A 16,031-nucleotide genomic window follows, 5' to 3' on the forward strand; every position below is an offset into this window, starting at 1 on the left:
CCCCAGGACCAAGGACAATCTCTCCTCTTCATAAGGACCCCTGGCAGAGGCCTGCCCAAGTCGTCCCTGTCTCACAGTCTGCTGTATAAGTCATGAGTAGCTGCCGTGTGTGGCTTCTGTCTGGGGCAGAGGAAGGTGCACCGCTCTGTGGGGCAGGGAAATGGAGTTTGAGAACCCGCTCTGCACCTGACTAGCTGTGGGAGTTTACCAATTTTCTCTGCCTCCTCGACCATCTCCAAAATGGGAAGATGGGCAAGCAAGAGTTCTGCTAGCTCTTGAAGAGCTAAATCACTATAAACCAGTGAATCTCTTATTTTAAAATCTTCATATACAACTTAAGCCAGTTTAATTGAAATAGAAAAAGTCTGTTTTCAGGGCTATCTCTATCACAGATTCCTTAATCTCAGGGAACTCCTTGAAATTGTGTATTTTGTGCATTTGAGGGTCTGTAAATTTTGATGGGAGAGATTAAATCCCTAGATAGGTGTATGATATCCTACCACCTCCAAATATACATATATATATATGAGGTTAGGGACCCACCTTTAGGATGGAGAGCTTAAATGTAAATCACCCTGAATGGCTTCCTGGTTCCCCACCTCTGAATACCAGGCTACAGTGATTATCAAGGGCAGGAAGTAGGAAGCCCTAGATGCAGGATTCTGGACGAGAGTAAAGAAGGCATCAGGCTTTACTTTTTTTTTTTTTTTTTTTTGCTGTGTAGCATGTGGGATCTTAGTTCCTGGACTAGGGACTGAACCCACGCCCCTGCATTGGGAGCATGGAGTCTTAACCACTGGATTGCCAGGGAAGTCCCCAGGCTTTACTTTTCAGTCTCCAGCTCTCACTACCCATTGCTCTGCCACATGTCTACAAGCCATACAACCTCAGGAATATTCTAACTCTCTCTGAACCATGGTTTTCTCAACTGTCAATGGAGAATGGTATGCTTCTGTTAAAAGTTGTTGTGAAGAATAAAAGAAAATGAGTAAATGCTTGGCTATCAGTGGAAACTCAATAAATGTGAGTTCCCTCCCAGCACTAGTAGCTCAGGTCCCAAAACTGACTACTTGGAAGACAGCTCCATCTATAACAATCAATCCACCCCTACCTCATATGTAAATTGGCACAGTCACTATGGAAAACAGTAAGGAGGTTCCTCAAAAAATTAAAAATGGAACTACCATATGATCTAGCAATCCCACCTCTGGGTATATATCCAAAGCAAATGAAAAAAGGATTTCCTTTGCACTCCCATGTTCTCTGCAGCATTATTCACAAGAGCTAAGACATGGAAACAAATGTCCATCAGCTGATGGATGGATAAAGAAGATGTGGCATACACACACACACACACACACACACACACACACACACATACACACAATGGAGTATTATTCAGCCAAGACAAAGAAAGAAATCCCACCATTTGCAGCAACGTAGATAAGACTTGAGGGCATTATGCTAAGTGAAATAAGTCAGACAGAGAAAGACAAATACTACATGATATCACTTATATGTGAATCTAAAAGAAAAAAAAATCCTCATAGAAACAGAGTTAGTTAAGTGGTGGTTATCAGGGGTTGGGTGGGGAGGGGCTGGAGTGGGGAAATGTTGGTCAAATGGTGAAAACTTCCAGTTATAAGATGAATAAGTTCTGGGGATCTAATGTGCAGCATGGTGATCATAGTTAATAATACTATATCATATACTTGAAAGTTGCTAAGAGAGTAGATCTTAAATGTTCTCACCACAAAAAAAGAAATGGTAATTACGTGACATGTTGGCAGTATTAGCTAACACTATGATGGTAATCATTTTGCAATATATAAGTGTCTCAAATCAACTTACATAATGTTATATGTCAGTTATATCTCAATAAAGCTGGGGGTGAGAATTCACCCCCTTCCTTGCTTCTGGGGGAAAAGTGTGACATAACAGCTAAGTGCTCAACTTTGGATAGACACGCAGTTGGGTTCAACTCCCAAATTCACTCCTTGATGGCCATGTGGATTTACACATAGTTAAATTTCACTGCACCTTGGTGTCCCATCCACTAAATGAAAATGATTATGAGAATAGTCCTTCTTTCCTAGGGTCGTGAGAAGATGCGACAAGTGGATAAATGTTAACTAACATAAGGCTCTCCCTCGGCATCCTTGGCCATACCCTCTTTCCTAAGTACCATTCACCCGCCTTGGGAAGTGTGTCCCTATAGCTGAATGTCCAACATGGAAATCAGACAGAAAGGGGAAAAGAATTCAACAAATAATCTGGATTCCCCAAGTCCCCTCCCCATTTGCCTGGAGGTCTCTTACCCCATTCCTACCCCCAGATAGCCCACAGTTTGTTCATTTCTTTCAGGTCTTGGCTCAAACATCACTTCAGGAAAATCCTGAGCACCCATATAAATTCCAAATGCGCCCCACAGCATTCCATTTCCCCAATCTTGCTTTATTTTCTCTGCTACGCCTGTCAGCATAGGGCACACCTCAGAATTTGCCTACTTATTTGTTTGTCTCCTCCCACTAGAATGGAAGCTCCCCAAGGACAGGGGTCTTTGTCTACTTGGTTCAATTACTCTACCCACAGCGCCTAGAACAGAACCCAGGGCAGACAGGGGGTTCCCAGTTAACAATCTGTTAAATGAATGAGTGATTGAATGAATGACAAGAAGCTTCCGAGTTTTCTTATGAGACCAGAGAGGTTTCACAGGGAGGGAAGGATGGGGGTTGGTCTCAGATCTGACTCAAGTCCCTCTCATTTGACTAACTTAGGAGTTCTTCCTCTTTTAGGTGCCACGCAAGTTGCAGAGCCCCCTATATCTGAGTGCTGACTCCAGACGCCCCTCACTAAAGGCAAGCACCCCCAGCCCACTTTTGAAACTGCGGAGTGAATAGAAGGAAAAAAAAATCCCGGTGAGCCACCTGGGGATGGGGGACAGGGGGATCCCCACGCTCAGGTCACTCTGCCCCCACCCCCGCCCCCGCTCCCCCCACCTCTTACCCTCCCCCTACTGGCCTGCCCTCGGGGAGACGGGGGCGCGGCCCGCCTCCGGGCTGAGCAGGGTGGCGGCGTCGGGGCTGCGGGCACCTTCGCTGGACCCGCATTGCCCCCTAGTGCCGCGCGGAGTCAGGGCGCCGGGCTCCCCCGCCTGATGTCACCGCCGTGCAGTCAGCTCAGAGGCGGCTCATTGAAAGCAGACCCTCCTCGGCGCTAGCTGGGCGGAGGCGCCGCTGTCCGCAGACCCGCCGCGGGCCGGGCAGAGCCGGGCGCCCCCTGCCCCGCCGCCCGCTCCTCCCCGCCGCTCCCCGCGAGCCCGGCCCGGCGCGCCTGACGTGGACCATTAAACTTGGAGCTGCCGCCTCGTCCCCTCTCTCCTCCTCCTCGCTCTGACAGGCGAGCGAGCGGCTCGGTGCAGGCAGGAGACGTGCTGCCGGGCTGGACTGCCCGGGGGAGATGACTTCTCGCCAGGAGGACGCCTTTGGGAAGAAGACCACGGGGGAAGCAAAGTTTCAGGGCAGCTGAGGAGCCTTCGCCAGCCCTTCCCAGCCCTGTCACCCCTCTGGCTATGGAGGGCGGACTCTAAAATGAATCCCGATCTGGACACCGGCCACAACACAGCAGCACCTGCCCACTGGGGAGAGTTGAAAAATGCCAACTTCACTGGCCCCAACCAGACCTCGAGCAACTCCACACTGCCCCAGCTGGACATCACCAGGGCCATCTCCGTGGGCCTGGTGCTGGGCGCCTTCATCCTCTTTGCCATCGTGGGCAACATCCTAGTCATCTTGTCTGTGGCCTGCAACCGTCACCTGAGGACGCCCACCAACTACTTCATTGTCAACCTGGCCATTGCCGACCTGCTGCTAAGCTTCACTGTGCTGCCCTTCTCCGCAGCCCTGGAGGTGCTCGGCTATTGGGTGCTGGGCCGTATCTTCTGTGACATCTGGGCTGCCGTGGATGTCCTGTGCTGCACAGCCTCCATTTTGAGCCTGTGCGCCATCTCCATCGACCGCTACATCGGGGTGCGCTACTCTCTGCAGTACCCGTCGCTGGTCACCAGGAGGAAGGCCATCTTGGCACTCCTCGGTGTCTGGGTCTTGTCCACGGTCATCTCCATTGGGCCTCTTCTTGGGTGGAAGGAGCCGGCGCCCAATGATGACAAGGAATGTGGGGTCACTGAAGAACCCTTCTATGCTCTCTTCTCCTCCCTGGGCTCCTTCTACATCCCTCTGGCGGTCATTCTGGTCATGTACTGCCGGGTCTACATCGTTGCCAAGAGGACCACCAAGAACCTGGAGGCTGGAGTCATGAAGGAGATGTCCAACTCCAAGGAGCTGACCTTGAGGATCCACTCCAAGAACTTTCACGAGGACACCCTCAGCAGTACCAAGGCCAAGGGCCACAACCCCAGGAGTTCCATAGCTGTCAAACTTTTTAAGTTCTCCCGGGAAAAGAAAGCAGCCAAGACCTTGGGCATTGTAGTCGGTATGTTCATCTTGTGTTGGCTACCCTTCTTCATCGCTCTACCACTTGGTAAGTTGGGAACTGGCGGAGGGGAACGGGGCATTTTCAGATCTTGGGTTTACTGATGAGCTTACTATAAAGTTTTTTGTGGGTTTTAGTTTTTTATGCAGTCTGTGTGTTTGGAGGTTGGGGAATATTGTTTGTTCTGCAAAGGCTTTGCAGATTGGGTAGGTGGCTAAGAACCAACTCAGGTGTTAGTGAAACGCGCTAAGGTACAAGTCACTTGAAATAGAACCTCAGGAGGCAAATCTGGTATGTGCAATGACTCATTCAACAGCCTTGGTTTAATAATTAAAAAGGACACTGGACTTGAACATCACACCAGCGTTATTTCAGTAGTAATCATGTGCCCGCTAAGGTGGTGTCACTAATGCAGCATACAAAATAGTTTGTAGTTACCGCAGACACGGCATTTGGGCAGCAGGGAGGCAGCTCGTACACAGAAAGGCAGTTTTCATTCAGCATTTCCAGGGCTCCTGCAGAGATCCACACTCCTCAAGAGCTTTGCAGAGGCTGCCTTCTCCCTCTCCTCCTTTCACCACTTGCTATCACCTCCATGCACTCCCTCCATTACGAGTTAATAAGAGCATTTTACAGCCTCACAGCCCCAACCGGCCTTTATCTAAAGCTTGAGATTTGAAAGAGAAGGAAGACGGCCAGAGGGTCACACATTCTCAGTTTTCACCCCAAAATATCCCTAACTCTGGTGGGTTATGGAATGTCCAGAATTAAATTATAGTTGCCCCTCACCTTCAGCTACCAGACACCAAGTTCTGCTAGTATGAAACTGAGCCCTTTCTCTCCTATGAAAATGTGCCCATCTTCTTTTGTTTGGGAGTCCTACTAAGTGAGTTGTTCAAAAGGCTACCTGACTTCCTCTAAGGATGAAGCCAAGGTCTGGGTAGGAGGTAAACCTAGAGGAGGGTACTGTGACATGCTGTCCACACGGCTCAGGAAACACTTGTCCCTTCTCTGAGGCAGTGATCTGCTTTGATTTCTTTTTCTCTCCCTGGGGGACACTCCAGAAAATGAATGGAGGGAGGTAATTATGACAGAGTCGTGTGCTGTGATATCAGAAGAGACAACAGCTGCTACTTGCCATGGACCACTAACGCCTACAGTCACACCAGGGGCTCAGTTGGAACTGAACATAAACAATCCCCAAAGTAACAAAAATCCTAAAGACACACTGCTTCCAAGAGAAAGAGCCAAATAGAAAGAGGGTAAACTGATGTCAGGAGTTTCCGTTTAAAAATGATAAAGAAAAACTGTTTAACCTACTCTCCATATTGTCATTTCTAAGGCTAGCTTTCGAGCTAATGCCTTTCAGAAATATTTTCAGCGTGTTAAGTGGAGAGTGTTTGAAGCTCTACCCCAAGTAGTGATCACATCCCGCTGCCCAGCTTTTTTTCTTTCCCAAGGTCTCAGGGTCCTTTTGCAGGCTTGTCCAGTTAAAGTGGATGACAGTTCACACTCCATTGGACCATACAAAGATCGTGGTTGCACATGGAGTGATTTGGCCAATAATTAGACATGTGACCTTGGGCAAATGATGACTTCTCTGTGAGCCTCAGTTTCTTCATCTGCGAAATAGGGCTAATTACTATTTGCTCCATGGGGTTTGCACTAGTGCATGGAAAGGACTTAATACAGTGTCTGGTACACAGCAAATACTCAATGAAAGTTAGCTCTTAGTAGTACAAACCAAACCCCAGTACCCCCTGCAGCTAAAACTGTGTTTTCTTCTCCATTCAGTTGCCAATACCTGTTATTAAAGGCTCAGAAGGGAACTAGATCCTTTTCCTTTCTTCCTTCTTCCCCCCCCCCCGCCCCCACCCCCACCCCCGATCCTCAGCCGGCAGAGGCTGTGACCAGAGCATCCTCAGGAAAGACAAAGCCCCAGCAGGATGCAGGAGTGGATCAAAGGTGCAGGCTTTCACTTTAGGTGGCAGGGGAAACAACTGAAGAGGCTGCCAGCATGTTGAAATGGAAAGAGTACTGCTCTGAGGGTCAGGAGCAATAGAGTTATGTATATGAGCTTTGCCATAGATTAGCTCTGTGAACTTAGGTGTGTTGCTTTACCAGCTGGGCTTCAGGTCTCACTTCCAGGGAACAAGAGGGCTGGACTCGATCAAGGGCTCTCAGACTTCAATAAGGATCAGAATCATTTGTGGAACTAGATAAAAAATCAGCTTCTAAGACCTAACGCATAGAGAATCCGAGCCAGTAAATCAGAGAAGTCCCAGGAATCACGTTTAACCAGCCCACCAGGTGATTCTGAAGAGGTGACCGCAGACCAGGCTTTGAGAAGCACCGGCCAGGGGATCTCTCTGCTCCTTTCAGGCTCCAGCCTCCTGGACACCCAGGTTTTTAAATGCTGCAAAGGCTAGCACTTCACCACCCACGCGGTGGTGCAGGACGATGTGGCTTCTCTCTGGGTCCTACTCTTCACACCCACCCTCAGTTTCTTCTCACTTATACTATTTCAGTTTCCCCCCTCTTTCTGTCCATGCCTTTCTGAGACCTTATGTTCCTACCATCTCAGGTCCTTGGCTTCCATGCCACAGAAAGTGAGATGTTCTTGCCACCCTGATGCTATCAGAGTTTGTTTCTCTTCTCCTTGACTTGAAGACTTCCTGACCAACCGTTATCTCCCGGAGCTCTCCCAGCGTGCTGTCCCTGAGCTGAGTCTATCCACATGCTTCTCCCCTGGAAATCCAACCCTTGGCGGGTAAGGAGTGTGGACTCCAGGCCTTGAATTTGGGATGGACTTCGAAAGTTACTCAAGAGTTTCAAACAGAGAAGGTGCTTAATTAACATGTTCTTAGTAATTTATCAATAGAAAGAGCATCTGAGCAAAATGAGATGTGGGCTTCTACTTCATCTGAGTTCAAGTAACACCCAAATAAAAGTAGCATGGGGCTTCCCTGATGGCACAGTGGTTGAGAGTCCGCCTGCTGGCGCAGGGGACACGGGTTCGTGCCCCGGTCCGGGAAGATTCCACATGCCGCGGAGCGGCTAGGCCTGTGAGCCATGGCCGCTGAGCCTACGCGTCCAGAGCCTGTGCTCCGCAACGGGAGAGGCCACAACAGTGAGAGGCCCACGTACAGCAAAAAAAAAAAAAGTAGCATGATGTAGAACAATAACTCCTTTGGAATCTGATGCAGGTTCCAAATTCTAAATTTTCCATGAAAGGCTTTTCACTCAGAAGGGGAGAAAGCAATCTGGGGGAAGACAGTGGTTGGCAAACAGAGAAGCCCAGGTAGGAGTAAACTTCTAGTTGGCGATAGACTTCCAGGTGCCTGGATGGCACGAGATTTCTATCGCTGTGTTTGTCTTCTCCGTGGAAGAGGAGGGTTGGGATTCCTCCTGGGAAGGAAGGAAAATAGCCTTGCCCCCTACAGGGTCCTGGTCAGGGGCCCCATTTGTTTTCCTTCCTCCCTTGTTTTTATTTTTGGGAGCGAGGTTGGGCTGCCTGCAGAGACAGGCCTCCCATCTCCTGTGGAGCCCTCCCCACCTGTAACACCCTCCCTATCTCCTCCCACCCTTTTTCCCTGTGGCCTCACACCAAGTTGGGCCAGGGACCAGCTCTCACTTACTCAGGAGCAGGGATGGAGCCACCAAACAAGGACCTCTTTATTCAGCCCCTGGAATCAGGCCATGGAGGGACAGGAAATAATTGGAATATAATATAGTAGCATTTCTACTTGATGGGCGATGTGCATGGTGTCCAAGGAATCTTCAGCTGCCTGGCATTACAATGAAGGCCAACTCCCACCCGCCTGGTCAGGGTTCAAGAAGCGGCTGGCCTATTGAGGGATGTGCGTAGCACTGGGGTGCAGGGGGGTGTGTAGTAGATGGGGGTGCGGGTGGGTAGCAGGAAGCGCTGGGCAGCCAACTGGTAGCTGGGCTTGGTGTGTTGTTTCGAAAACACTGGAACCTTGCCTCGCTCCAAATCCTTCTTCCGTCTTTTAAAATGCTGAAAGGCATCAGGAAGCCATTATTGAACTAACTGCTTTCCCCTCCAAATAAATGGTCAGCTTCAAAGAAACAGTTGTAATCTCTATAGTACTGGAACCAAATCGGAATCCCTCTCTCCATTGATTTGTTTCTCCAGTCCTCTCATTCAGATTAGGGCTGATGAATTTCCAGCTCCCACAAGAGCATAAGGGAGGATGGGGGTCTCAGAGATGACTCAGGACAGAGCCACCCCCGCAGACACACACACTAATCCTCCAGTTCTGAGGTTTCAAAACACAGGGATTTGAGTTGCTCACAGGGAAATCAATTGGTTTGAGTGAGGGAAAATTTTACACACAGGGAATCCTTCCTAGAAGAGGGAGATCTTACTGCAGGAAAATACATTCAGTCATTTATAAAATCATTAATGAAGACTTCCTAAAGCACCTACTATGTGCTAGGCATTGTACTAATCACTGGGTTGTTGAACCAAAGCAAACATGGCCCCTGCGTGCAGGACGCTCACAGCCTAGTGAGATCCTATTATCATGGAGCACATACTATGTACCAGACATTCTGCTAGGCCCTCTACAGACATTATCTCACTAATCCTCACAGCTACCCTGACAGGGGAAAGTAATAGCTCCCTCTCGACAGTTAAATATACTGAAGCTCAGAGAGGTTAGACTTCTTGCCCAAGGTCACACAGCAAGTAAATGGTAGAGACAAGAATTGAATCCGTGTCTGTCAGAACAGGCACTTACCTGGTCCAGTGCACAAAGATGTCTGACCTTTTTGCTTTCTGGTCCCAACCTGCTCTCACAGCAAATGTTCTCCAGGAACCCCAGAGCCACCTTGTCAAAAGCTGATTATTCTACTTCTGTTACAAAACCCTGTCTTTCTTCCATTCCCTACTCACCCCTGAAAAAAATTCACTCATAAACTATCAGGGAAGGTCATCCACATTCTAGCTCAGGGCTTGGCTTTCTCTATACCTCCTGCACTGTGTATGACATGGGTCTCTCAACATTGGGCATTTAGTCACCCCAACCAGGAATAAAAAGTGGGATCTTGGCCTTCATATAGGGACTTGTTTCCACATCTTTAATCATTCATTCATCCATTCATTCACTGAATAAGTATGTATTTATTGGAAGCCTACTAGGTCCAAGCGTTGTGCTGGAGATTGTGGAGCAAAGCAGCTGTGTTTCACATTCTCATAGAATTTAGTTCTAGTGAGGAACACAGATAATTTGAAAAGTACACACATGCAAATAAACATAAATGCAAACCGTGAAAAAAGATTTGAAGAAAAGGGGTATGCTGCTATTAGAAGTATACAACAAGGATCGGTATATTACGGGGATCCCTGAGTGGCATTTAGGCAGAACCCTGAACAGTTTGGAGGAGTTAATTCAGTGAAAGGGGCAGGTAGAAGAAGAGAGCTCCAGGCAGAAGGAAGGGCACACCTGAAAGTCCTGAGGGAGGAGCTGGTAGGGAACTACCAGAGCCCGGAGAACAGAGGGGAGGCAGGTGCAAGTCGAGGCTGGAGGTGCAGGCACAGGTTGGGCCATGCAGGGGCTTTTGTGCCACATTAATGATTTTAGATTTTATGATAAATTGCCATGGCCAGTACCGAAGGGTTTGAAGCCGACAAGAGATACAATCTGATTATGTGTTTAAAAGATGACACAGGCAGCTACATGGAGCACAGAGCAGAGATGGGGCAGTTAGGAGGCTGTAATCCCAGTGAGCGCTGGTGGTAATTTAGACCACACTGGTAGCAGTGGAGGTGGAGAGAAGTAGACAGATTCAAGGACTTGGGGATGGGTTGGTTATGATACAGGAGAATAAGAGATGTATCTGGAATAGCCCTGAGGTTACTGGGTGAAACACAACCAAGAGGATTCCTCCCAGGATCTCCTCAGACCCCATTCATCAGGGCTCACAAGATACCATGCTAGGAATGATACGCCAGACACTCTTATGAGGTGAGTGGACAAAATGTCCCAACCCAAAAACCGGGAGCCATGACCATCAGCAAACCCAGTTGCTCATTAGAAACATCTGGCAGGGGACTGCTTTCAAAAGCACAGATTCTTGAGCTCCACCACAGACCTTTGTATCAGAATCTTTCATGATGGGACCATGAATCTCAATTTTTAACCAGTTCTCACAGGCAATTATGCCACCAGCATAGCACTAGTCCTCCCCATGCCTGGGAACCTGGAATGAACACGCCTTGGAGAACCAGAGTTTGGTTAAACTTCCCCCAGTGCAGCCAGAAACATCCCCAGTCCTGCCCAGTCCCTCGGGCCAGTCCATACAGAGGAAGGCAGAGGATTGTTAGGAGGGAAGGTGAACTCTTCAAACTAGAGCCTCCCTGGAGAAGGGGAGGAGAATGAGCCCTGTGGAAGCAGGTCTTCAGTGTAGCAGGTAACACTGCTCAACACTAAATGTTCTGTATAGCTTGTAATTCTCACAGCCCCTCTGCAGAGCAAGGATCATCACCCTGTGTCTAGAGTTCAGAGAGGTTCGGTAAATTGCCCAAGGTCACACAGCTAGTAAATGATAGAATCTATTAGACTCCATATTTGGCACTCAGTAAACATATGTTATATTATTCTTGTTGTTACTACAGTGCTTCCACACATTTGTCTGAGGTCTGGTGCCCATGGGTGATAAAATTTTTACTGGCTCATGACAAAATGAAAGAAGAGTTAGGAAAATTCTGTGTTTTTCCAAATGTACTCAATATAAATGACTGTTCTTTTGTTCTAAAGACTATGTCCTGTCTATTTTGGGAAACTGAAATAACATTTCTTTAATGGGATGATGGTAATAAGTGATAGTGATAGTCATTGTGTGTGTGTGTGTGTGTGTGTGTGTGTGTGTGTGTGTGTGTGGGCAGTATTCTACTTGGCAAAAGAAAAAGTTGGTAACCCCATGTCTGTCCCCACCAAAAAATTTTTTTGAAATTTTACTGTGAGTCTCCTGAAGTCTTAGAATCATGGGAGACACCATGATTGTTAGGCACGATAAATATTTGTGGGAGAAAGCAGGAAGAAAGGGGGAGGGTGATTTATCCTCTCAGTGATGGATAAACAAATTAGCCTCAGCTTTGCCATAAGAGTCAAAGGCTTAGGGAGGGGGGCAGGGGGGTGGCGAGGGGGAAGGATGATGTGTGTGGAGTCATGCTTGTCAGGTATGATAGGATGGGGGCCATTTGTGGAAGCACCCAGTCCTTCTGGGGTGAAACAGACCACAGAAATGCCAGTGGGCGTGTGTGTAGCTGCAGTGCCATCACAGATGGGCCTATTAAGATCTCTAATGCAGGAGATGCCTTTACCTGAGTATGTGTGGCTCATAAAAATAACCGATGGCCACGAGGCCACAATGGGAAATTGCTTTCTCCCACATCTGCAGGATGTTTCCGCAGTCACTGTGCTCCCTAACCACATCTGATAATACTAATAGCTCCATTTATTAGGTCTTGCCATGTGCCTGGCTTACACCAGGCTAAGGGTGCTTTCTATGCAGGCTCTCATTCACTCCTCTCCAGAGGCTTACCAGATGGACACTATGGTTGTCTCCATTTTACAGATGAGGAAACTGAAGTTCAGAGAGATTGGGTGATTTGCCTCAGGCCACCCAGCTGATTAGTGACAGAACCTGGATTCACATCTAGGCAATCGGAATAAGCTAAAGGGCTCATTACTGGGGGTATACTAGGTGTGGGGCTCTGAGCCCTGATTTATGGAAGCCCAGACAGGCCCTAGGGAAAGCAGAGTCTATTCTGAGAAGATGGAAAGGAAGGGCAAGTGGCTGCCTGCTATTCAGCAACCAAAAGGCACCATATCCTGGTGAGAACATAAAGAATATAAAAATAATTGGGTCTTTCCCCTAGCAAGCTAAGTCAAAATTTCTCTTTCTTTTATTATGGGTGCTTTAGATTTTTTTCAGCTTCACAACATATTACGGGTAGTGCCATATACCTTTAAGGCTTTTATCAAATTTGGGCTTCGGGGTTAAACACATAAAATTTACAACACTTTTTCACAGCCAAACTTCTGGCTGAATACATTTCAGAACTTGATTCACCTCTTCACCACATACGTGTGATCTCAGCACCATAGGACTCCCTCCTACCTTGGATCAGCCTCTGGTCCTACCTCTTCTTGTCACAAAGGCTGGCATCGTGGACAAGAGAGTATTTCTAGAAGCTGTTTTTCCACTTTGCAGTAACCCTGACTAGTGATAACCTAGCTATACAGAAAGAAAATGCACATATATGTATATAAGAATATACATATATGCACACCATATATGTATATTCAAGAGAACCCAAATGAAATGCATCTTTAACTCTTAGCTAGTTCCCAAAAATGCCCACAACCCCTATACTAACACCCACATGAAGGGAAATATGACAGAGGGAAGTTGGAGTGGAATTAGATAGTGGTCCTAACCAGTTGCATGTAATAGACCTTACTCATGAAAACTTTGCAAAATAATACTACCCAGAGGAGACACGCTGGGATCCCACCCAGGGCTTTGGAGGGTCCCATGAAGAGAGGAACCCTGAGGTTAAGGAAGTGCCCATGGTCCACCCCAAACACTGCAGGGGTGGCTCTCTCTAGCAGCCTTGTGACTGATGGACTTATGTGTGAACTTCTTGTAAGCAGTGACCGCGTCTTTCCTCTTTGCCTAACACGGGTGCTAGGAGTGCACGTTAACTCAAATCGCTTGCTGTTTCCCCAAATACACCTTACATTTTCCTTACCCTATGTGTTTTTTCATACTCTTCCCTCTGGCAGGAATGCTCTTCCCGTACCCTCTGAACATCCAAATCCTGTCCACCTGTAGACCCCCAGTTTTGTGGACACCTCTCTTAGGAAGTTTTTTTCTGGTCCCCACCCCTTTCCCTGGTGGTGATGGCTGCCTTTATACCTTGTGTATGGTGCTTGTCACATTTGTTCGAGGGAATCAGGACTGATTGGCACATCTTCAGCAGTGTTAATGGGCTGCAAACCTCTGGAGGAAATGGTCCAGGTTTCACTCATCTTCCTGTCCTCCATGCCCAGAGACATGTACCTACTAGACTCCCAATAAAAATAGCAATTGCAGCTATGATTCACACAGTATGTGGCAGACTTCATCTACCATTTGAACCTCCCAATAGCCCATCAGATAGGTATTAATGTTCTGCTCACTTTATAAATGAGGAAACGGGCTTAGAGGTTAGGTGACTTGTCCCATTCCTTGAAAATACCACAAGCACGTTGAAACTGTCTTGACTGCTCTTGTGAAACCAAACGGCCAATATGGGTCTGGTTATGGACCCAATGAAGAAAGATTAGATAGATGAAGACTGGAGTGGACCCAAGTTATGAGCTTGAAAATTGGACAGCATCTTCATTCTTCATAAAAGGTTGCCATTCCACTGCCTCTGGGGGAGACCTGTCTTCTGCCAGTCAGTCCCCATTTTCCCTCACCTTCTCAGCCCTTGTCACCTGTCTCTCGCCTCTGGGAGGGATATGGTCAGAGTTGGTCCCCACAGAAGTAGGAGAGGAGGACACAATTCTGGTGACTTTATAGCAGGGCCTGATTAAGACCTTCAGAAAGGCCCAAGGTATTGAGAACTGAATGCTGCCCCCACCTCCAAATGTAATTCTAAATTCTCTCTCTCTCTCTCTCTCTCTCTCTCACACACACACACACACACACACACACGACATACACACATGGCCCTAAAATGAATGGAAGGAAGGCCAATATTCTAATTTATCCCATGAAGTCTACTTTGATTTCTTTAATATCAAAGCATTTCCCCAAAAAAGTGAAGGTGTCCAGCTTTGCTAAATGCACCAAAGATACACTGGGTCTGTTTGTAGGTGATATAGCATTGCTCTATAATGGGGTGACCGGACATCCCACCTTGCCTGAGCCAGTCTCCACTTATGTCTGTTACCAAGGGCACTATGATGATTACTGTAACCCTCTCATATTCTCAAAATGTCTCAATTTGAATGATAAAAGTACCTCGATATTTTAACTCCCGGAGTAAGTGTTTACAGTGGAACATCCTTGGTTTCACTGAGAAGCCTGAGATGGGGGAGGAGAGAGTCTGGCATCCATGGCCTCAGCAGTACCGAGGAAGATTAATAATGAGAGAATGAAGTGAAGGAGAAAAGACACAACTTCACGGGTGTGTTTTTTGTGGGAAAAAGGAATTAATGTAAAGGTTGGTCGGAAATTTTTAAGTCTTCATTCAGTTAATTTACCCTACTTGCACAAGTGAGTCACTGAGCTGGGATCTGAATCCATGGCTGGCTGACCCTAAATACTTAGATGAGTGAGTCAGTGAAGGAGTGGATCCACTTCAGCACAAGGCAGATGGTGTGATCTGAATGATGAGTGTCTCCAGAATGAAGAGGAGACGGAAAGAAAGGTGGGCCAAACTGATATTGGGGGGAGGAGAAGAAAAGCAAGCTATGTCCTAGGTACTTGTCAGGCTGGAATGATGGTGGGGGAGGGGCATCCTCACCCATTCATCACCCCCCTCCTGACATGACAGAGCATAGGTCAGCCCATTGTACCGTCCTCACTGGCAGGCTTGTGTTCTTAGATTGTGTCAACAGCACACTCGTGACCGCACCCAGGGGCAGCACACGTGAGTCCCCTTTGAGTACTCAAGTGCCCCTCTCCGGTGTGAGCACACAAAGTCCGCTGTAAAAGTCGCACCAATGAACAGTTCATGCCGAAGTGTTCAGAAATAGAAAGTCCTAGTACATGCAAGTGGACCATTCCTTTCAGAGCCCCATTTAACTTTTTCCAGGGGTATCTGCGCACAGTGTCTTGCTCCCCTGAAGCTGGGATGCATCTGGGGCTTAGCTTCACACGCTTTTAAAAATTCTTCTTTAAGATAGAGTTTCCTGCCAAGCTAACATGCATCGCTTTGAGGCTGAGCTCAGCACCCTGGCCATGGCCCAGAAGGAGGTTAAAATAGGACCAAGGGCAAGCCGGGCTCACTGTCATTCACAGGCATGGGCCCCAGGGCTCACGCCACCAGCACAGGGCCGGGCAGAGATCCAGAGAGGCAGCTGGTGGGGGAGGAGGGGGTGCTACCAACTGGAACAAACAAAAAAAAATTACATCTCTGATTTATATATTCAGGCCATCAATCAGCCCCTGGCATCAAGAGAAAGTGGTACCTGCTTCCAGGTATACCCTCATAGTGTCATTTGTGACTCCTTATCCCCAGCTCTGCAGACTTTATCTTAAGCAAAAGTTCTTGGGCTTTTTTGTTGCACGGGCCCCTTTGGCAATCTGGTGAAGCCCCTTCTTACAATAGATACATAAAATAAGATACACAGGATATCAAAGAAAATCAGTTATGTTGAAATAGCTATTATAATGTTGAAAAAACAAATTTACTGTAGAGTAAACCAATGTTCTTCATTATTAACATATTAAACAAGATCTAGCAGCAAGTCAGATAAATAACTACTATAACTTGAAGTAGTGGCAAGTGGAAATAT

General features: G+C 47.5%; 1 protein-coding gene across 1 annotated transcript in view; it reads left to right on the forward strand.

The window, feature by feature from the left end:
* The first annotated feature begins 3,121 nt into the window (after positions 1–3,121).
* ADRA1B (adrenoceptor alpha 1B) overlaps positions 3,122–16,031 on the forward strand; it is a 60,898-nt gene continuing 47,988 nt past the window's right edge. Inside the window, exon 1 of the mRNA XM_029219137.1 lies at positions 3,122–4,539. Coding sequence (XP_029074970.1) covers positions 3,591–4,539 — 949 coding nt within the window. The 5' untranslated portion in view covers positions 3,122–3,590. The remainder of the gene's footprint in view (positions 4,540–16,031) is intronic.

Source organism: Monodon monoceros, unplaced genomic scaffold (assembly GCF_005190385.1).
Source record: "Monodon monoceros isolate NGI ecotype Baffin Bay Population unplaced genomic scaffold, NGI_Narwhal_1 Super_Scaffold_12, whole genome shotgun sequence".
Lineage (NCBI taxonomy): Eukaryota > Metazoa > Chordata > Mammalia > Artiodactyla > Monodontidae > Monodon > Monodon monoceros.